Source organism: Anser anser, assembly GCF_964211835.1.
Source record: "Anser anser genome assembly, chromosome: 19".
NCBI classification, from domain to species: Eukaryota; Metazoa; Chordata; class Aves; order Anseriformes; family Anatidae; genus Anser; species Anser anser.
The window spans coordinates 12,266,672-12,290,418 of NC_139740.1; the positions used below are offsets into that span (position 1 = coordinate 12,266,672).

Genomic DNA, 23,747 nt, shown 5'->3' on the forward strand with positions numbered 1-23,747 from the left:
ATTTGGCCAGGACAAGAGTTATCTCTTTGGCTTTTACCAGAAGCGATGTGCAATCTTCAGTCCAAAGAATTTGGACACTCAGGTCTTGTACAGAAAGATTTATCGTGGCAAACGTTATTGCATAATAAAGGTTTAACAGGACTGAGGCCAAAGAAATTCTGTGGTCAGTGGCTTGAAATATGTTCTCCTGTTTGGAGAAATTATATATAACACAGGGTTAAAGTAGATGCAAACACAGAGTTCTTGGGTGGCTACAGCAGCAGTGTATGATATGCCTGGTTTGTGTACTTAGTTCACATCTGCCCATGTCTTTCCAGTCTAGTTAAGCTCAACCATTTTTGTACAAACCATTTGATTATCTTTTGTTTGGTTTCTTAGTCTGTCTGCTTACTATAAACATACCTACTGTATATGTTGTGGTGTTGGAGGGCAGCAACACTGTAAAAACTTTCCCACAGTGAACTCCAAGTGGTGTTGTGACTTCAAAAAATAAATTCAACTTCATGCTGACAAACAATCTTTATGCGCTTTAATGTCCTTCCACTAAGACTGCAGAAGCAGCATTAAAGTGAACTTCCCTACAAATTATGATGTTAGATAAGAATGTCCTTACTCAAATTTCCTGAAGCTACTCAGCAGTTATTTCTGTAGGGAACAAGCAGGCTGGCTGGGTTTGTTAGATTAAAGTAAGAACTTAGGGCAAGGTTCAGTTTAGTTGTTTACCATTTCAAAATCTGAAGTGTTCTTAACTCTTTCATGTGTGTTTTTCCATCCTTGTTTTGAAAACAATCACATTTTGTCTTTGAAGGAGCTTACAGGGGGAATGTACAACAAGCCTGCTGATCTAAATGTTTTTTTTCCTGCATCTTAATATATACAACATAGCTTCTGACTCCGTTACTGAACAGTAATAAGATACAATTGTGTATTATCGAAGACAAATAGACCTTGATAAACATCTTCTGAAGAACAAAATGTGACTTAGGAAGGGGAAGAATGAAAGCATAACATTACCATAGTCCTTGTTGTGATATTTACTGTGTCAAAAGAGCAGAAGCTTTGGTATAAGTTTCTGGGCTGTGGTAGAAAGCCTGGATGCTGTTTTCAGCCCCAAGGGTAAAATGTAGTTGACAGCCTGAGGATGAGTTTTGTAGAAGTCCTTAGTGCTCAAACTTAGGCTTTTTCTGCACTGTCCTTGCTATTATGCGGAACCATTTTAGCTCAGTTTACTTTTCCAATGAATGCTTCACTCATGGCTTTCATTGCTTTAAAATAGTATACTTTAAAAATACATAGTTTTGTCTGCTATCTTGTTAAAATAAATGGCAATTGAGAATATCGAAGTTAAAAATTATGGTTAACTTACCTCAAATTCAGTTTTGGAATCTGTTTTTATGCTGGATTTCTGCCTTACTTATTTTCATGAATTAGGAGCATATGTATTCATAAAGTAGACTATTTTAAAAGTATTTTTTTTTCTCCCCTCGTAATGGGAATCTGATTATCTATAGCCCTCCCAACACCAGGATTTACTGGTTTAGGCAGACTTGAGTACTGGAAGGTGATCATGGCAGTCCTCACAAATTGAAAAATGATTTGTTGTCTAACTGCCCAACAGAACAGGAGAAACAAAAATATTTTCTACAAAGAGATTCAAAATGTCATTTTTTATTAAGAAGTGGTATTTACAAATTAGAGTTCAATTCTAGTTCAAATAAAGATGTCTTTCATGATGACATTTATTTGGTTCATACTCTTAAAAAAGCATGATGTGATTTACTGTTCTTCTCATGGCAGCCCTTCAGTTTCATACATATGTATTTTGGTTTGTCTTTGACCTTTTGCTTATTATTTTTAAATTTGCATGTTTCTCATAAATACAAGCTTTTTTTCTTTTTTGGGCATTCTTTATTGTGATATTCCCTCTTTAATGTGGTATAATTTTGAGAACAAGAAGTTTTGCAGAAGACCAGCATGAAAAGAATGAATGTTGAGACATTAAATGTTTACAGATCAGTTTAAGTGGATATAATCCACAACAAGTAACAAAGTGGGAACATTAAACTTCAAAGCACATATGGCTGCTGTTACAAAATCAAAAAATGCAAGACTTAGGCCATACAAAGTATTAGAGACACATTTTCCTTCTTTCTTATAAACAAGTAGAATATACCTTAGCTATTTAGACTGTAAACAGCGTAATTTCATGGTCAGATAAAGTATTTGAATTAATCATAAATATTTACATTAATTTTTAGCTTTCGAAAAAGCAAAAGTAAAGGGTGACTTTTTTCTTTTCCCCTCTGAGAGAGGACTTTTGGAAAATATCTATGCATTTGAAATTCAGTTCTGCAGCCTTCTCAGAAGCCCACCTGGTAATGATGAAGGCTTTCCATGTTCGGGATTATCTGCTGCTCGGTATTCTGGGGAGCAAGGTCGGGGAGCAAGGTCAGGGAGCTAACCTTGAGCTTTTGGCAAGCCTTCTTCAATGCTGGGTGTCTGTAGGCAATGGTTTGGCTTGCGGGACAGATGCAATATGAGCTGGAAACCAAGTGAGTTAGAAGAAAGATCGTAATACTACTGCAGTTGGAGAATTTCAGATATGAAATAGTATTGCAGGTACAAATGCGTAGGCCAAAGAAAATCCTAGATTTTCTGTTCTACAGGTTTTTCTACTTTGCATTTCCATCTCACCCTTGGTTTTTTTCTATTATTATTATATGTTCTGTGTACTTGTACTTCATGATGTTCTCGTTCCTCTATTTCTCGCTCCTCTATTTCTCTCCTCACTAATCTCTTGTGTCTAACAATTTTTTTAGTAGCTGCATGCAGCATTCCTTTATTCACTGCCGTCTGCCCATGTTTTTTGCCATGCCAGTCATAGTGGTATATTAAAAAAAGGAAAAAAAAAAAAAACTTTATATGAAAGACCTAATGTATCTGGTTTAGTAAACTCATTGACGGTAAAGAAAAACGTTATTAAACTTTCAGTTTCAATGAACAGTATTATCCAATATTTCTGATGATATACCTGGAAGTCTATGTTAAACATGCTAATATTTTCAAGTACTTCTGGGTGAAATATGACGACTCTTTAACAGCATATAGAAATTGTACATAATATTTTGGGACAGGAAATGAATAATACTGTATCAAATTGAAATTTCAGAGGGATTAAGCCTCTTTTTCACTGGTAAATTCAACTCACAAATTTATTTAATAGTACTGGAGAAAGTGCAAACACTTGATATTTGCCATGCCTCACAGATCATTCTAATTTTTTTAGAAAAAAAAAGACTAAATGTTGTAAGATATGTATTGCAACCACATTCCAAATCTCACTGCCGCATTTTACAAGATTATACCCTTGAAAGGTTTTCCTGGGTATTACACATTCTCTGTGATGTGCTGTTTGAGTCCTATCGTCTGAGAAAATTAAAAAGATAGAGGAAGTGGGTTGTGAACAATGGTTTGTATTCAGTTCTTAAAAACAGTGATTGAAAGAGCTGCTTTAATTATACAGTACTGTTAATGAATTATTTCCTTATGTTTTGTCTCTATGACTTACATATGTGGATACAGTTTCAATGCACTCATATTTTTCAAAAATGCTAGATTAAAATCATTGTAATCAGTAAATTTTCTATAGCTTTACACTAATTTAAATGAAACTTTATTGAATAAAGTGTTGGTTTTTTTGGTATAAACTATGCATTTAGCTACTTAATTCTTTTAAAACACGCATTAATTGAATTTTTACAACCACAAGAGTTTGGAAAAATTGAATTTTTAAATGTGTAATTTCCACTCAAACTGCAGCTGGTTTAATAAAGAAATCAGTGCAGCAAATCCTACTGAATTGTTTTGTAGGCTGTTATCTAAACAATGTCAAAGTCATTGGTATGTTTCAAAATTCAGATAAATCACTTAAGATCTCAGAACTTCAATTAAAAATTTTGAAACTATTTTAAAAATATTTCAATTTTTTTAGATCTTTCAGGGAAGAACATGGAAGAGGTTTTCTTCAACTTGCTATTTTGCGTTGAAGTAATTTCTGTAAGCCAGGTTTTTCGTATTTTGAAGTTCATGCAATTTTCAAATATTTACTCTGTAAGTGCAATTTGAAATGCATTTGCATTAGGAAACACTAAAATTTTAAAACTTTCTGTCAATATTATATCCACAAAATAGTCTTTCCTGAAGATTGTCTATTTCTCTAACTTGTAAAAGATATTAGTGTGGTACTGGACATTTAAATTCTGATTCTTTTCTTAAAATGTGTTGAAATGTTCTAAAAGGAGAAAGAATTATGCATGGGGAAATTAACCTAGAATTTTAAAAAAAAAGTTAGAGCCATGGTACCCTTTGAATCTAGAAACAGCAGAAACATTACCGTGTTTCTGATTTGCAGATTAAGTACACAGATTAGCAAAATTTCTAGTGGAAAAAAAAGTTCTTCAACTGGTAGATTCATCCAAAGGCATGCTTAAATATTTTGCTGGTTTTCTATTGAGCGATACCATGTTTGAGTTAAGTAAAGGCTTGCTGAAACAGATTATCTTTCAAACTATGCACCCAAAGTTTTATTGCAAACATTTTTGAATCTTTAGAGAGAATCTTTTTTTCTTCTTTTTAAGAAACAAGAAGCCAATGCTGACGTGATTGCTTATTCTGTAACTTTGTTTTTCAGCTAGAAAATCCAAGATATTTGCGGGAAAAACCAATGCCAGTGTCTTTGGTAGGTATTTATATTTATATTCCCTTCATATTTTATAAGGACAGGCAAACATGCTTAATATTTTTTTTCTGTTTAGGAATGATTTTTACTTGGAGTTATTACTTTGAACTTAGAATCTGCTTTTTCTCATTCAATAGACGACATCCAAAATTGGCCTAGGAAAAAGTAGCAGTTCTCGTGATGAACAAGCGCTATTTCAAATGCATGAGAAAGAGGTAAGATGCTATTTGTATATTTTTTTTTTCAGAAAAGAAGAGAATTACAGCTAAATTAGCTATTTAGGGTGTTTCTTCTCAATTTAAGTATTCACAAAGCAGTTTGTTCTACCAGAAAATCTCATATAAGAATATTTTCCCTGAAGTGGCAAGGCTTTTCATTAAATAATGTATTTCCCAATTACGTATGGAGTAAAAGAGACCTTCTGAGCACATGGACTATTCTTTCGAAGGAATTTTTTGTGTGGAAAAGTGAAATCTAGGAATTTTCCAAATATAGCTTTTAACCGAAGCAATGGAACCCTTGACTTAACAAGGATTTAGTGCATTTACTTTCTATATACCTCTAAGAATCTGCAGCTATAAAACTTGTTTTTATTAAAGCCTACGTTATGTCTATGTTTGCCTCATCTAGCTCCAGTCCTCTTTTATTCATTTGTGCTATTTCTTTTGAACATTATTTGGCAAGATCAGCATCAAAACATGCTTATCTAACTCTCTCATACTATGTTATTTACTTTCAACTTTTAAGAATAAAAAATTAGTTTTGTGATCGTTTTTTCTGTTTTCATAGCTCAAGGCCTGATAAGTTGTATTCCTATGATTTTTGCCATAAATCAATTTCATTTAGAACATCAGTCATGAGATGGAACTTGAACATGCTATATTTAGCACGAGTTCTTCTGAAATCATATAGGCATTACATATTTTTTGGAAAGCCGGTGAACCAGACTTCAGTAAAGCAAATGCAATGTGTATTATGAGGAAAACCAAACCCAAACAAGAGCGCACATTCTTTCTGTTTTCTTCTTCAAACAAGAGCGCACATTCTTTCTGTTTTCTTCTTCAAATCCTTCAATTTTCTGGGTTTAGTCATTTGCTATTGGAAAAGTAAATCATGTGCATGCAGGGAACCAGCTATCCAAAAGTACTTAAACCTACATAGGACTGCAAATATGCAGGAGCTGGAAAGGAAAGGACATTGTCTGCAACCCATGAAATCATCCCTCCCTTACGTGGTATGTTGTAAGAATATTTAAGAATTACAATGGTCCTAAAGTTAATTTCAAGGACGATTCAGAAGCATCTTTAACTGAGACACAAGGGAGGCTAAATTTGGTTTGCAGATACTTCCATTATTTTATTAACGATGAATATGAAATTCTGCTTTATGTTGCTGGCTGGAAATCTAATGTGATGCATAAACAAGCAGCCATACACCAGTTGCATGACACATGTATTTCACTTTCTCTGCACTGTTCTAATATTCACTGTTCTTTTCTATCGACAGTCTTCAAACCACCGTTGCCTCAGGGTGAGGCAAGGCAAGGTTTCATAAGATGTGAAAATAGACTAAAAAATAAATTGTAAGCACGATATTGTCATTTAAATAATATTTTTAAATTAAACAAATAAGAATGCATGCCAAGTAGCAATATAAAGTACTCAGTGAATGGGTTTCTCGTCCTGTGAAAAAATCCTCTAAACCATGCAGTAAAAATCCAGTGCTTTTTCCTAATGTTACTCTACAGTGGGCTAGTTTAAACTGGAAAGGCTATAGAAAGTATTTCGCAATCACCATGTGTGCGCTGCTAAGTAGAAAACTTAAATGTGTTTTCATCTTATTTTGTTTGTGAAGCTCAATTAAGAATAAAGTCTTTTCATTTATAGAATGTAAATGTATTAACAGAAGGAGTGCTGTACAAGAGCTTTTTGTAAACCTTTAATTGTTTTCAACCTCTTTGTAGTAGAACATAAAATAGGATAACTGTGGTTTTTTGCTTTTAACCTTTAGACCTTTGTTCATAAACCATTCCTGCACCTGTTTTGACTCTGTAATGCTAAACACATGGCCGTTTTCAATGATAACCACATCACAGATTTGTGAAAATGTGAATATCATCAGGCAGTGGTTTTTAGTCATATTTTCCCCAAATACTTCAGACGTGGATTAAACCATTTGGGAAACTGTCATTACCAAAAAATCCTGGGTTCAAACAAGGAAGATGCAACAAAACAGGAGTATATCAATTTTCAGCAGTACAGCAAAACAGAACAGATTGTATGAGTGGCTTATCTTGATAAATAGGAAAAAGCCTCCCTTTGAACTTCACCTTTGGTCATCGTGAGTGCTACCCAATACTCCACAGAGCAGACTAGACTCTACAAACGATGTCTAAATGAATCTGAGACAAGAATCTTCTGATATTATTCTTTTTAAATTTAATGTTGTAAACAATGTTAGTACATTGTGCAATAACTGTTAGGAAGTTTCATCTGTCTAGGATAACTGAAAACACTGAGTGTTTGCAATGCTTTTGTTGACTTTATCACTTTATCACTTTGCTGTTTTGATTTTTAGAAAACCAGTGATAAAAGACTGAGTATTGCAGTGCCCATGCTTTTCCAGCCTCGTGTATCTTGAAGCAATCTGGCAGAAACGGTTGTCTTTTCTACAGTCAGCTGAGTAGATGTTGTAGTGCAACTGCAGGGAGGAGTAGTTGTGGGGAAGGCAGTGGTTGAATTTTCAAGAGGATATGGAATACTTGCAGGATAATTTCCACCAATTTGTCATGTGAAATGAGGACTGATGGAGTGAGTAGGAGCCCAGAGAAAAGGAGAGATGATCTAAGTATTGAAAGATACCTTAAAGTGTAGAGAATGGGGGGAAAAGGTCTTTTCTTCCCCCTGAACTCACTTCAATGGATTGAGGATTGGATGAAAGATGAAAAAGAAGAAAGGTTTTTTTTTTTGTTTTGTTTTCAAAAATGTTTAAAATACAGATTTAGAACTTCTGTATTTATAATCTTGATTTTTTTCTCTCCTTTTTTGTGAATAGCCCTGCAATGATATAAATTTTGTTTGTAAAGATCATCGAGCCATGAATATAGCTTTGCTGCACTGAAAGTGTTGGCATCTAGTCATTTATTTATGTGAAGATAAAATCAGCATGCTGCAGTGACGATGTTATAGTTAAGTGTTGGTCTGGCTAAAAATGACCTGAATTTAACGTGTTGAAAGCAGATATGTTTTGCTTCTCTCTTAACCAGCAGGAGATTATGGCTTGATGTGGAGTGAATTGCACAAGGGCTGTGGTCTAGATGTTCACCAAAAGGGAACATGCATAGGATGTAGTGGAAAGAAGACAGAGAGGAAAGTAAGTTGTTGAAGTTTTTGAGGAAGAATAAATAGTGCTTGCTGGTGTTATCAGAGAATAGCAGTGGTGTTTTAGAAACAAATGAGAAAACAATTGGAGAAAAAAATGTGCCACTCCAATTAGAAGGAGATGGGCATGCTCTGTAGGAATGAAGCAAAATGGATCAGATTATAGACACAATTATATTAACCATAATTTCAACAGCAGGTGAACCTTGTATTCTCCTTTCAGCAATGCTATGAAGGAATCAATGAGCATCATTACTTTGGTTTTGATTTCTTCCTCTTAATTGCTTGGTTATATGGCAAAATATATAAATATGTGAATGAGACATTTAATGCATGCTAGGTTAATTAGAAGCAATAAACAAACTTACATGGAGACAGTATTCTAAAAGAAAGATGCTTGTAATTAAATTAAGCTTTTACCAATTTAACATTATTGTGCTTTGAGCTACGTCACTGATTTGATATTTTTTTTCTTCATTGAAAAGAGATATTTTGTCCATATTTTCTGAGAATGGTAATAAAATCTATCAGTAGTGCTCTCTTGTACATTATAATGAAACAAAAGCGGATGTGTGCTCGTGTATGTACGTCTTTCTAGAGTTTAAATGTACACAGTGGATGGATATAAATACGTATAGATGTGGAGTTGAGAAGGCTGAAGGAGCTTATAGGCTGAAGGAGCCTATTTAGGCATGTCCTGTGGCTGGTGACCCTGCTTATACTTTAAGCTCAGAGGTATTTACTAATAATAGCAGGAGGGAGAATGTTTCTGACTTTCTGAATGCGCTTCAGTTGCAAAGGTACTTATAGGTGGGCCTAAAACTTGAAATTTACAGTAACTGGAGCTTCATGCAGTTCCACGGTCAGTTTGGAGCTTCTTGTGTTGCAACGATCTTTTTGATTCCTCTGTTTTTCATTCTCACTTATCCTAATTTACTGTTCATCTTTTGTCTCCCTGTTCATCCAAAACTGTACAAGTCATACTTCTGTTGTTAAACTTCCTGCTGGTTTTGAACTGGTAAAAGTTAAAAATTTTAATTCTTGCTTTTTAACAACAACCTCCACCAGAATGCATGTTGAATTCTGTTTACGTATATGTGGTTCATAAGAAGAGGCAAAAAAATCCAAAAAGGCAGGAAAAACATAATTATTCCGTCTTGATTTTTACTTTTCCAGAACTTTTTCGTATGGTAACTTGGTTCTGAAAACACTTTCGTTTCCCTTTAAAAATTTTATATGTATTATATTCCAAACAGTAAGTATTATGACTTTGAATATTCTCTGGTTTGTTTGAATTTTCTTCTTTATGGACTAACCTGAAGTCTGTATTGAATGAAGTGTCTGATTTATTTTGAGAATTCAGTTGTAAACTGACTCTCCCCTGGTTATCATTCTGAACACAGATCTATTAGTTTAAAAACGCAACAATCTTGACTTGTTAACACGGTTCCTGACTGAATGTCCTGTTCCCAAGAACATATGCAAGTTGTCCATTGTCTTCCGTATGAGGAAATCGTATCCTGTCTGCTTTGATAACTCCTCAGAATGTAGTGTAATAAAATCCAAACCTTATTTTATTGCTAGACTGGTGTGAGACATACAGTGTATATCAGGATGAGACATGTTTTCATAAACTGACTTGTGATTTATAATTCCTGATACTAATTGGGCTGGTCATGGGGATATATATGGACATGTATATTTATTTATTTTTTGCAATAGATTGTGAACTGTCTTTAATTATTGCACATATGTGCTGGAGACATTGAGAAAGATCAAAGCGGTAGGTTAGCAATTCAAACTAGCGTTTTAACCAGTAAAATGTCCAGATGGTTGCCAAGCAGCTGGGAATTAATCTTTTGCTGCATGATTAATCTCTACCTCAGTGTCTCATTTTTGTCTTTTTAAGTTTGATTTTTACATGTATAGATCCTGCTATTCATGGCAGAAAATACATTGAGTAGAAAAAGTAGGTACCATACACTGTTATTCTCACATGTTGCAATTGTGAAATAAAGGCAGAAGTGTGCTTTTAATGACTGTTTTAGGAGATCCTGAGGTGACTACAAAATTCAGTAGCTGGTGAAATATAACATAAACAAATATGAAATAACACTGGGAAAGTAAGTTCTGTTGATTAAGTGTATATAGAATGATTTATTTTGCTAGGCATAGCACTAAGCAGAATTAAATTATATGAACTTTTCAAGTAGTATCTACTATCTTCATTATACTCAGACTTTTACTAACTCCCTTTAAAATTGGTATGATTTTGGCACATTCAGAAGGCTCAGCAGGGTTCAGTTCTCAATGCTGTCAACTGAAGATAGTTTGTTACATTTCTGAGCTCTCTTTTATATAATTGCATCTGATAATTTGTTACTATATATAAGCTTTGACAATTCCTAAACATAGTTTTAACTTTTTTGGTACTTATTGATGTCAGTCTCTTCTACAAGTGGCAGACACATTTGTTATGTATGGAAGTGGGGTGGTTACCACCCCAAATAGAGCTGTTAAGTAATATGATGTGCTGTAGTACTAATACACACACTATGTTTATTAGCTATATAAAAAACCCTTTAGAGTAAAAATACCAATTCAAGTTATAACAGTTGGTGGGATACAAGGCAGTATGCTTTCCTCCCCATTCCCACCACCCTCAACTTGGAAATCTATGAAAAAATATATTGTTCTCTTTTAAAAGAGATTAATGACTCTTACATATAAATACCAACAATTATCCATGCAATTATTTTTCTGTATACACCAAATGTTCAGTGTCATTTAAAAAAAAAAAAAACTCAGACATTTTTCTTGACAGGGTAAAGCTGGGCTGGTATGGTTTGATTTAGGACAAAGCCTTTCATTTTTAGTGGCTATAAAAATGGAACAATGTCATACTAATTTTTTACGTAGGTGAACATCTAGTTTCTCTTCAAACAGTACCCTGTAAAAATATTGTAAATGAAAGTAGTAGCTGTCATATTTTTAAAGAGTACAAATACAAAGAAGGTTAGATATGTGGAGGGAAGTATACATGTTTGTTAGGTCAAATAATGTAGTCCAGATCATAAACATAGTCTCCTGTGGAAGGACCTCTGCATCTGGGCAAAATGCCATGTATATAAAGGCTCTTTTTACGTTCTAACTTCTGGCTTGCATGTTTCACTTGTCTGCTGCTTTTCTTTCAGTCTGTCTGGATTATTGAGACTGTAAGCTCTTTGCAACAGAGACTTTCCAAGACACTTTTTTTTTTTCGTGTTAGGCATTATGTTGGATGGAAATACTGATGGTATTTAATGCAGAAGTTTATTTATTATTTAAGGAGTTTGTTTATTATTTAAGGAGTGATTATGTGTCTGCTGCTTCAAAATGAAGTTATACATTTATTTTTTGGGGGGGAAGGAGGGAGATATCTATATTACCCTGGGAAGATGAGCACAGCAACATCAGGAAAAAAGCCCAACCTTAATGTGAATCCCAGCTGGAAAACCTGCTTTTATTGTGTGTAATGTTCTACTAGGAAAAATATTATTTATGACTTCCTTTAATTTATACATTAGTGCCCTGGAAATCAAAAAAGACAGGCTGCAAAAGTATCCTGTCTAGCCCTCACAGGATCATTTTGGGAAATGTCTGCACCCGAAACAGTGAAAAACAATGGGCCTCGACACTTAAAAGCTCCTTTACATATTATAAAAAAATGTATGTGTAGAAAGGACTCAAAATAGTCCTCTTTTATTGTATAGAATCCCATTTATCGAGGGAACCAAAGTGAAGCTCAGGGAAATGGAGCAGTCGCTGGTTTTGTACCCAGAGCACAGGGAGAGGGGCTCTCATGGCTAGGCTTCGTCTTCCTGCTGCTGAAAGTCAGACTCCTTGAAGTCGAAACCTGGGGAGAAATGCAAACTTCTCACCATTTTTCTCAGCAAAACATTCATCCTTATACCTTGCTAATTTATTTGTAAAGGCGTTTACAGACAAGCTTGTCTGTAGACTTACATTGCTTTACATTGCCATAGCTTAAATGTTCTCCTGGTTTTGGCCTTCCTGGGATTTTATGGTGAACAATTACCGACAGTGTCATCCATGTCAGATCTGAGTTGTTTTTTCTTGTAAGTCTGAGACTTCTTGGCTTGTTATCCTTCCTCTAATTAGTTTAATTGAACAACATAGGCTTGAGAGACTTGACGCTTCCAAAAAACAGTTTTTCTGCTATTTCATCTTTTAGACTTTGTGTCACAAAACTTTCCTGTGCAATGTGCTCCTAGAGTACTATCAGCACGTACAAGGAAAACAAATCTTTTTTGATGTGCTTGTTAAATATGAAAAATGATATTAAGGTGTATATCATGTGACAAGTGTGCTTCTTACAGACAGCTTATTGCAACAAAAACAGGAGGCACAATTTTTACAATTATTTTGAAAATGGAAGAGTAGTTTCAATATGAGAAAAAGAAATTATATATATATATACTGCAGAAATTTCTATTCAAAGTAATTGCTATAAATATAGTATTCATTTCTTTCCTTTTTTTCCTCTCCAGTAATTTTTTTTGACACTTTTCAGGTTGTTCTGCCCCTTGAATTGCTCTAAATGTTAACATTTTTTATTTTATTTTAATGTTTAATGCACCTCGAAGTTGATTCTAATTTTTTTGAGGGTACAATACAAGATAGAGAAATAACCCAATGAAAAAAAATACTTTGTTAATTATAATCTGAGATGCATTATTCCAAATTGCTTTTGTATGAAGTTCTGATTATACACATAATCTTGAGTGTTTTTCAGGTGTGGTGTCTATTGCCATGGCCTGCCCATATAGGTTAAAACACTGTATGAATTATAGGTATTTGTATATTTTTTTAACCCTGGATGTTAAAATCAAGTAAACATGATTCAGTAGAAAGTTCTAGTTGTGTTTGAGTTGTTTTTTTAAAGAAATCTTTCTCTTCCGTGAAAATATCAAAGCTTTGCATTGTGAACTGCTTTCTTTAAGCAGCTGCGTTACACCAAGACAAATAAGTTTTGTCGTACACTGTAAGATATGCAAGTCATTGTTCTGCGCTGTTAGCTCTTACTTTGAAGTTCTCATTTATTGTTTACATCCTCCTCCCCCTTTCCTCTCCTCCTCCCTCTCCCATATATTCATAGACTTGGAAGAAATCTGGCAAGCAAACAAGTGCTGTTTTGTCAAATATCCAAAACCCCTCTCTGATGGATGTTAGAGCTTCGCGATGCCCCTCTGGCCTAAGGGTGATCCCGGTGATGAGACAAGTGAACAGTGAGCAGTGGTTCAAAGCTCTCTCCAAACTACAGCCTCAAATTAATATACTTAGTTTACTTAGTGATTGACTTTTAAATCAGGTATTTCAGTATTCCTACAAATTCTTGTAAATAGTGACAAGATGAATATGTGTCTTCTGTCGTGAGGAAAAGCTGGGATGTCACCTTTATTTTTCCAAAGATTTATGACTCTTGCAGGTTAGTTTCTATCAGTTTTAGTTGGACAGTTATTTAAATTTTCATGGCAACAAACCCGCGTTATGAAAATGTAAGACAGTGATATGATGAAAATCCATCTTCAGGTAACTATTTGCTGGATTTAGTGTGTTTTTTGTTGTTTTTTTGTTAATTAGGAAGAAAGTGTGACTAGGCACATAAAAGCAGTTCTGTTGATACCACCCTCCATGGCTTTAAATAACAGGGACAGCACAGATGTTTGACATCAGTAATGTTTACACGGCCTTAGGGTTTAATTGCCTCATACTCTTTGTAAGGAGAGTAAACAATGACAGAAATCCAAAGGAATGGCGTTCAGGCTACAGCAATGGCTGCATTTCATACATAGTTGGAAACTTCTCTGATACAGCTATCTATCTACACAATATCTACACTTTTTTTTTTTTTGACTCTGGTAACATGTTGTAAACTTAATGTTCTCTGCTGCCTCTGAACTAGTAGTAAAAGCTATTAAAACTGATGAGCATCAGAACAATTAGTCGCTTCTAACAAAGTGAATGACATTTTCTAAGCTGTCTTTATCTGTTTTCTCTAACACTTGTGAAGGTGTTAGTTTGTTACTGCGGTCAGTCAGTTTGTTTCTCAATATATGTTTAATAAAGTAAAACGCTGAAATGCAAAGGGAAGTTTATAAAAGAGGAACATGTAAAAGTTATAAAGTGCTGTCCCACAGGAAATTGAGACCAACTTAGCAAATGAGGTTTGGCATTTGGGTAACTACAGATATGCAATTGATTCAATTAAGTATGCTTGTAATTTCAAAGATACACCTTTATTTAAATTAGTATTTAATCAAAGATTAAAACTTTGAAGTGGCAGGGGAGAAGTTTCACCCAGTTGTGAAGTGAGCCCATTTGCTTCAAACCCAGTCTTAATGAGATCCCTTTTTAAAATGTGTTTGCATCATGTGATTTGTTTTTTTAATTTACATATGCGGTGAATTTGTGCAAGGCCAACTTCCAAAGGGTGGGCCAAAAAGTTTGCTTTCTGGCTTTTCTGGAAATTTTCCATAGAAGAAATTACTAATGTAGGGTTTTAAAACCAATATATCTGTATTTTTACAGCAAATACTCACACTAACATTTCCAGAGATTACAATGAAAAATGCTGAAGATGTGTGTCTTGGAAGTATTGCACTGGGAAGTATTGTTCCTGGAGATTATTTTATTTTTATTTTATTTATCAGATACTCATTACAAGTACAGGTTTCAACTTAAGCTGAAAGCTTGATGTGCATACAAATCATTGCTTTTTCAAAGATTTTTAAAATCAGGCTCCCTAATATTTATTTATATGGTATGTCCTGAAGTGACCAAATTATATAAGTTGTGGATGACACAGGTCTGAAAAATGTTTGGAGTGCTGAAACTTCAGAATTTCATTGTAAGTTTATAGGATTGCTTTTGAAGGTTTCCTTTTCAAGTCCTGAACTGGTGAGTTGCTGGTCTTTTGGATTTTTCAAGTAAGAGACTTTTAAATTTATTTTTTTAAATTAAAAAACTATTCATTTAGTTACTGCAGTGCTTGCCTTTGTTAAGAGTTGACTTCTGTACCTTGGACATGCTTTTCCAATTCTTTTTGTTTGATTGCCAGTAGCTCTCCTGAGACAAAGCTGTCAAACCTTTTTGGAAAGTAGTCCCAAAATCTGTGCCCTTTTAAGGGGGAGGTCCATCCTCCCAGAGTTAGTGCAATGAATAGAAAATGAAGTGAAATTGATAAGAACTAATGCAAGTGAAAGAAAGTTGTTAAGTGGAAGATTAATGACTAGAAGCAGGAGCCAACTTCAAGTATTGCTGTTAACCTGTGGAAAGACAGCCAAGTTGCTGAGAGCAGTCACCATCGCTTTAAAATATATGTCCATATTTAATAGAAGACGACTTCTAGTTTGTCTCCTTTTTATGCTCTTTCAACGTATAGAACAATAAAGGCACGGGCCAGAGCTCAACTGATGCAAAATGCAGAGGATTAATTTATGTCAGCCGAGATGTTCTCACTTTGTTAACGAGTTTTAAACGTAATGTGTTTGTGTGTACTTAATAGGTGTGCGAGTGTGATAGCCATATGTCAGTAATTTGTAAGCTTTTAATGTAATTCAACTAGACTGGAGGTTCTGTCATGTTTAGTTTCTAGTATTTGTGTTTTTACATGTCCTTCATATTTATTTATGGTATGGTATGTTCACAAACTGTCTGTCTGGAAGTGGATTACTGCGCTGTTTTTTAAAATCAACGCTTGTTTATCACCTGGTAGTGAGATTTTCTTCTACAATGTCACTTTGTTTGAGGGATGTATGCATATATTTCTTTTCATATATACATATGCATATATTTTGTGAATAGAGCATGCATTCTTATTGTGATGCTCATTTTTGGATGATAAGGTGTCTGGCAGCTAAGCATACTTTCCCTTTTCTTTGGATTAATTGTCAATCCAACTTTATTTTCTTGATAATTTGCATAAGACTATGTGCCTCTTTAGTCTTGAGAGATAAGAAGCCTCTTTATGTGGTGTAATAAGCAGGCATGTACTCTGGCAGTCGGTGGGTGTGGAGTCTGGAAATTAACAGCGTGCGCTGCTCTTCTGCGCTCAGCTGTTGAGGACCGCAGTATTTATTGCACTGCATTTTGCGTTTTTTAGTTGAATGATGACTTGGAGTTTTGTAGCTCAATTTTTTTCAAGTATTTCTGCAAGTCATAGTGAACAGATGCATACAACAAAGTAATATAATAGCTGTTAATCATTTGTGGTGTATTTGTTTCTTCTATATGTTAGCTAAAGATTTTTGCTAGAATGACTGCTTTGGATAAGTCAAAGGAGTAAAAATAAGGGCAGAATGAATAATGCTTGTTGGTTCCTTTAGAGTTTGTCAGCTGAGAAGATTGGAAGTGATGTTCTTAGCCGAGCTAACCAAAACTGAGCCTGAGAGAGCTGCACGATGGCCTGAGCCTGGTGCCCCACTGCAGGCCCGGCGGGCCTCAGCACTGTGGGCTCTTGGAACATCCTGAAAGCAAATTTTTTTTTTTTCTGTTGGCAGTATAATGGTTCAATACATCTTTTGGTGAGATGTTGGTACTCGTGCTCCGATGGTTGTGATCTGTCCTGTGTAACGTGAGGGAGGTTACAGGGATCTGTCATTCTGGGGAAGCTTTTCTGGCTGCTCTGTTGCCTGGATAGGAGAAACAATTAAAGGTACAAGTGGAACAGCACGAAGGTGAATAGAGGTGTTGCCTTTTTTTTTTTTTTTAAGAACTCTGAGAAGCACAAACTAGCTATCATATTTGCAGAGTCCTGAAGACAAGCTTTAAAGGCATAGTGCAAATACGCAATAGATTAAAAATACTTTTAAGATGAAAACTTGGACTATAAGTAATAAGTGGCAATATGCTGTTGTTGGGGGTGTTAAGTACACTACAATGAACAAACAAGCGGAAGCAAGAAATGTATTTTAGCAATCAAATTCAGCAGTAATCTTAATCCCTTTATAAGAAACCTTTAAAAGGAAATGTGTTTATAATGTGAAATCTCTGAATAATAGAAAACAAAAATAAACATGCATCTGTGCTAAAGGACGTTCTTTGTGTAAATGTCACACCTGCCTAAAGAATAAAAGCTTGCCTACCGTGCTTGGTATAGTAACACAAATATGAAAAGTTTAATTCTTAACTGTTTATTTAAATAAAAGATGATAGCTCTTTTCTGGGCAGTAGCAGTTGTTTTTATTGCCAACTAAAACATCTTACAAATTCATTTTCTAAATAAATATTTTAGGTTGAGAACTTTTGTAGCAGCTTTATCAGATAAATATGAAAACACCAAGAAACTGAATATTGATTTTTTTTTTAAATTTTTTTTTCATAGCGGTTATTTGTTAGTGACTTCCCATTGCCTTCTCAAAGACATGCATGAATAATATAAAGGTTACGCAAAGGACATCAGTGAAATTTATTCTTTAATTTAGTTGTTTATTGGTTCTATTTTGTTTTTAAAGCTGGATGTGAAAATGAAAATATTGGAAGGTAAATTTCATGAAGAAAAACTTAAATTGCAGCAGAAGCATGATACTGATGTTCAAAAGGTAAGAACTATTTTTTTCCAGAGACAATATATAGAACAAAATAATAGAGAATCTGACTATAATAAATTGTTCACAATTGTACTTATTCAGAATTGCAATTAATGTTCCTTTAAAGTAAGATTGTAGATAACAGATTGCATAAGCTGATAAGAATGCAGAATATTCTATGATAGCAGGAACTTAGGTAAAGAAAAATGCTTGCAGAAAGCATATGAAAATACCAGGTGACTTTTGTTTGTTTGTTTTAACTAGGCAACCCATTTTACCAGTCTAGCAGCTTCTATCGATTTGTATGCTGATGAAATCATAAACTTCTGATTTTTCTTTTAAAGAGAAGACACCTGTATTTTAGGAAACTGTGCACAAAAATATTGAAAAGAATTATATTTTTATGGACAAAATGCGAAAAATAGCAGTAGGACAATATGCATGCTTATCACAGGTTCCTACCAACAGAACAGTAGTCTCTGGTTTGACACCATCTTAAAGCATAGGCTGGTCTATAAACAGTTTTTTTATGCTCTTACATTATTAACGCTGTGTGTTGCTTTTAACCCTTCACAGCAATAAAATGACACCAGATGCACTTCCTTTGGGCTAAGTTGGGTTTGACTTTATCGTATTGCACAACACCACTTTGGGGAAGATTACAAGAAGACCATCAAAGACCATTCTGTTACATTTAATACTGTGTTTTGAATGTGTGGGGTCAAATCCTGTGAGGTACTAAGTGCCTTCTGACGCGCTGTGATTCCAGGAGTGTAACGGGAGCTCAGTGCTCAGGATCGGGATCACAATGACTTGTCCTACCGTACGCTTAACATTACTGAGTATCTCAGTTTTGTTTCTTAAGACTGAGTCACAGATTTGGAGGAAGTCAGTTGACACAACACTGTGACACATCAAAGCCTCCTGAAAGGATGTTAATATTTGGTCAGGTGCGTTTTTGGCTCATCTGTTCTCAAAGTCTGCAAGCATAATTAGCTAGCAAAGATGGGAGTCTAAAGGAAACGGCTTTGTGAGAATAAGAAATAGTTTAAATGCTTTCTCATCCCTTGAGTTGTCATCCTTTTCTAACCGATCGTAGAATTCCAGCTTCTGAAGTCGTTTCATAGTGTCGGATGTTTTAGAAAAGGTTAAATATGGTCATATCAATCTTTAAAGACAAAAAAAAAGTTTAATGCAAATGGAGTAATATTGTTTTAAGATAAAAGCATCTGTTTGATGAGAGATTTGGGGCACCGCTATAAAATCTGAGTTGATAGTTTATTTTAAACTTGAAGTTTAAATTAATATAGTATCTCAAAGTATGCAAATACTCAAACAATTTTTTTCCAAAATCAACGTGTACAGAAATGTAAATGTAGTTACACCTCAAGGACTTGGTCTATTACAAATAATAGTACTGGTGAAGTCAAAGAAAGTGTAACGAAGCTCACTAATGATTTAAATTCTCATCAGGTTTAAGGAATATTGAGGTGCTTTTAAGTATACCTAGGCAGTACAAATATGAAAAGGGAAACAAATCATTTCTATTTGCAGTCGTAGAACCGTGAAACTTCCAGAATCTTCCAGGGCATTAGCTTAATTTTTCTGTCTTGTAAATGCAACGTTGGATTTGCCCAAGTTTAAAAGAAAACAAAAAGACCCCCCCCAAAAAAACACGAAATGTCTTTTTAATCTATCCTAGTGCCTGCTTTTATCTAAATCAATCCTTTGTTTATGACTTGGCAGTCTTAGCTATGAAAATTATTTATATTTCATTGCTTAACCTGCAAGATCTAAGGATATCTTGAAGGCAGCTCTGTTGACAGTTATCAGTGTGCACTGGTTGTAGCTTTGTGTTTTTGGAAATTTGTTAAAGTATTGTGAATCTTTGCTACAGATTTTGGATAGAAAGAATAATGAAATAGAGGTATTGAAGTCCCTCTACAAAACGAAACAAAATGAAGCTGAGGAGACGATTAGAAAACTGGAGAAAAAAGGTGATTTTTATCTTCACAGTTGTTGGTTGTTGTACTGGGTTTTTTGTTTGTTTTTTCTACATAGTGATATTGTACCGCATCCTTGTGGTCATGAGCCTGCGTGTTCCTTCCAGGTGCAAGCATACTTTTCCTCCTCATTTGCAGTTCTTTCCTGTATTTTTGCTTTAGATTTTAGAGGCTTGCCTGGTTGTTTTTGCTGGTTGTCTAGTTGCCAAAGCAAATTTTCCAAGAGGCGGTGTGTGCTTATGGTTAATGCCTACACGCTTTCATGAGCGTTACCGAAAAAAAAATTTGATCCTGAAATATTTTGGCCACTTATTCAAAACTTCTGGGATCTCTGGTTCAAGGTTCATTTATTTATACATTCAGTACATTTTAAGCAAACCACGATGTATTATTTATTTAAGACTATTGTGGCAAGATATTTCAAAAATGAGCAGTAGTCTTGAGTATGTCATACGTATAAAACTTGGCCCATCTGAGTGTGGCTTGTCAGCAGTTTTTGAGTATTAATTTCTTTTAGAATTCCTTGGAGTGTATTTACACTCAGGATGGAACCACCATGTAAAATAATGCACAAGTTTGGTGACCTAGGTGCAGAAAGAAAGTTCCATGTAGATTGTTTCCTGTTCCTTGCTAAGTAAAGTGTCCTGCAAGGAATCCAGTGCTTCTCTTGGGGGAAATTTTGGGAAATTAACTTTTTTGTATATCTTGGTCACTCAACCTGCATGAAAATATTTTCTGGATGCATACGAAATCAGCTAAATATCCCTATTTTCTTTAGGTTCTAAGGAATTTTATCGATGTTTGTTTACTGCTAGAATAAGGAAAACCTCACTATGAAATATTTTCTGAATATAATAGAGAACACCTTGCACTATGTTAGTGACATAGAATTTAAGTGCTAAGTTATAAAGCACATGCATTAAGTTTTTTTTAACAGCAGAAAACATCAGAAAGCCAGGTCAATTGGAAAACTTCTAATCTGATTGCATCTGTTGCCAACAGTGAAAAGTCCCAAAGGTATCCCCTGAATGGTTGTTTATTTTCCCTTTTTTGACAGTTCAGACCCTTGTTCGTGAGTCACAAGTCATCAGAGAAGCAAAGGAAAAGCAGATCGTGGAGTTAAAGAAGATGTGTGAGCAAAGCACTGATTCTTTGAACAATGAGTGGGAGAAAAGGGTAATGAATATAATGCTTTGTTCGAAAGATTCCTACAGTCTGTATCTGCGATAATACATTTTGTTGCTTCAAAAACATAAATATAATAGAAAGCATGTTACTTTTAGAGAGATTCTCTTGTGTTGATTTTATTTACATCTAGAGTAATCTTGCAAGGTTCTTTTTGCTGACTCTCTTGCACATCCATAGTCACTTGCCCCCACCCAGCTGGTCACTCTAGAAGCTGTTCCTGGGCTTCATCAGGTCCTCCTGGCAAGTTGCTGGAGGTAATAGGGAAGTGTTTATTTCTGGTTGACCTGACATGGAATTTTAATCTTGGTAAACCTCCTGCTACCTGCTGTCACCGTGATTCCTTTGAACTATTACTTTCTCATTGGGTCATGAATTCTTCAAGGTATTTTTATTTATTGTTAGACTTAAGGCAGCAGCAAAGCATAGAGAAGCATGTTTACTGCAGAACAGCTTCACCTTTGCCCAAATTATTGGCAGTATTTGCCTTGCTTACCCCTCTCAGGAGAAGGAGGGTCACAAAAAGGGCAGAATGCTTCCCTTCATAGATGAAGTATGCTGCTTAGGTTTAATTTTTTTACTTCCCAGCCCTGCATCTGGAAGTGATGTTGGTTTTAATTCTTGTCTTGTAAGAGAGAAATCATAAATCCTGTCCTATGTTCTTAAGACCTAGAAGCTTGAGTGTTCAGGGTTTTTTGTTTGTTTGTTTTAGAGAAGCATTATTTTCGGCCTGAGATCACACTTTTTGGTAGTTACATTGCAAGTAATTGTGATTGTCATCTGTAATTGTCATCAACGATGCAAGAATACAAACAAGAAGACAAAATGCTCATGTTAATTTTAATCTAATGAAACTATAAAAGTTAAATTGGAGCGGCATTTATCTTGAAGAAGATGGTAGTGTGAAGTACGATGGAAATACAATAAGTTAAAAAAAAATACTGCTTTATAGAGTCATAGAATTTTTTAGTGAGACAGTTATGTAGTTATAGACGATAGAGGTGTGACCTGCACTTGTCAGGTGTTCTGTTGGTATACTGTGATAGCAGTGTATATATAAAGTGCTAGTTTTATATGCCATTTACTATTTGCTATTGTTGTTGTGGTGCAGCTTCACAATGCTGTAGCTGAAATGGAGAAGGAGAAGTTTAATATTCGGAAGAAGCACACAGAAGATATGCAGGAACTACTTGAGGACACCAATGCTCGTCTTAGCAAAATGGAGGAAGATTATCTGGAGCAAATAAAGTCAACAGTAAGTTTTTTGTTAGTATGTGACAATAGGAAGTGTGTCTCTTTAAGCAATTGAATTTTGTGTATCTATGCAAAAGTGTACATAAATAATGTTGGGCCAAGAAATGCAATTATCTTGTCTTGGGAAAGGACAGTGACTGGGCAGCTAGTTCAATCAAAGATTTTTGCCACTGGAAATGAACATTGAAGTGCAGCCCTTCAATGAGTTTTATGCAGATCAGTATTTGTACTGAAGGGCTGTTTCTAGCATTTCTTGCTGTTTTTGAGTCAAATTAGCAAAACTTCCATCTTTGTAGGTTTGTAAACTATAAAAAAAAGATTTATGTAACTTCCACAGATACATGCAACTTCTTACTTACAAATCTCCTCTTCAAATGACTGAATGCTTCTGTTAGATTGGAGATCAAATACCAAGATTTAAAAAAAATAATCTTTGTAGTATTTTAATTTACTGCACTTCTTACTTAAAATAATCAGGAAAAAAAATGTAATCAGGTGTAATTTGCCCTGTCCACCAAGCTACTTACTGTTAGCTAGGTTTGCTTGATCAAGTAAGACCAATGCTGCATGAGCATGTTTGTAGAATGAAGCCGTTGGTACTGAGGACCAGTGTCCATGCTCAGCATGCTTCAGAGGCTCTTTCAGGCTAGCGTTAGCCTGGTTACATTGATTTAATAGTAATTAATGACTGGAGGACATTAGGTCTGTTTCTGATTGACATCTTCCAATTTAGCTGTATCCAAAAGGAATCCAGTTCCTTCGCTTTGAGACTTCTGCACTGTGAACTAAAGCAGTGTAGATGGCAAGTGCAGGAGTTTTGCCTCCAAAGCCTGCTTTTGGTCTAGTAAGGAAGAACCTGGTGCTGATATGTGGATTTAGCTAAGGCCTCTGTCCCTGTACTTCATTTTCTGTTTCTTCTGGGCTTCATCTCACAGAAACAGGGTTGGTTGAAGCTCCTGTTTATTTTTGCAAAACTGTAATTTTCTTTCAATTGGAAATTTATAAGCTGTCTATAAAACTCTGGAAGCGCTCTTATAGTCTAGAGATGCTATTTAATCATGTGCCTCAATCTTTTTGATCTTTGTTTAGCTTTAAAAAATACATTGTAATCATAATTGGTGTCATAGATAAATGTCTCCTGGTGGTGATGATAAGATGGGTGGGGAGATTTAATCATCAACCTCAACTTTATTCTCTAAGGAAGCGTAATCCTATACCAGACCTTTTAAGTGGGTCTTGTGCAGGCATACAAGGTTTGTAATTATGTAAATTATACAACAATTTGTAGTAAGGCATCATCAGCCTAAACCATATTGTTCAATTACTTTGTGAATACTTCTCTGCCCTCATTCTTTTTCTTCTGACACGGATCATAGATTTGAAATCTTTCTAAGCAATATCTATCTTTTTTTCAAAAGTGCAAGATTTGAATTCTATTTATACTTCTGAGATAACTTTTCTAGTGTTTCTTTAACTTATGCTTACCTAAAGCATTACTTTTATTCCCACTTCTTGTCATGTGTTCAAGTGATGTTCTTGTATGCAAAAACTGACTTGTGATGACCATTGGTTTGACAAATAGAAACAAATTCTTCCC

General features: G+C 34.9%; 1 protein-coding gene across 9 annotated transcripts in view; it reads left to right on the forward strand.

Moving 5' to 3' along the window:
• Positions 1–23,747, forward strand: part of CEP112 (centrosomal protein 112) — a 163,328-nt gene that overhangs the window by 13,330 nt on the left and 126,251 nt on the right. For all 9 annotated transcript variants that reach the window (XR_014573911.1, XM_083804907.1, XM_083804906.1 and 6 more), the window contains 6 exons: positions 4,691–4,738; positions 4,876–4,953; positions 17,634–17,720; positions 19,606–19,705; positions 20,769–20,887; positions 22,008–22,151. Coding sequence is in view for 8 of the 9 variants with exons in the window: in XM_083804907.1 (XP_083661033.1) it covers positions 4,691–4,738; positions 4,876–4,953; positions 17,634–17,720; positions 19,606–19,705; positions 20,769–20,887; positions 22,008–22,151 (576 nt within the window). In the remaining variant the exon portion in view is untranslated. The remainder of the gene's footprint in view (positions 1–4,690; positions 4,739–4,875; positions 4,954–17,633; positions 17,721–19,605; positions 19,706–20,768; positions 20,888–22,007; positions 22,152–23,747) is intronic.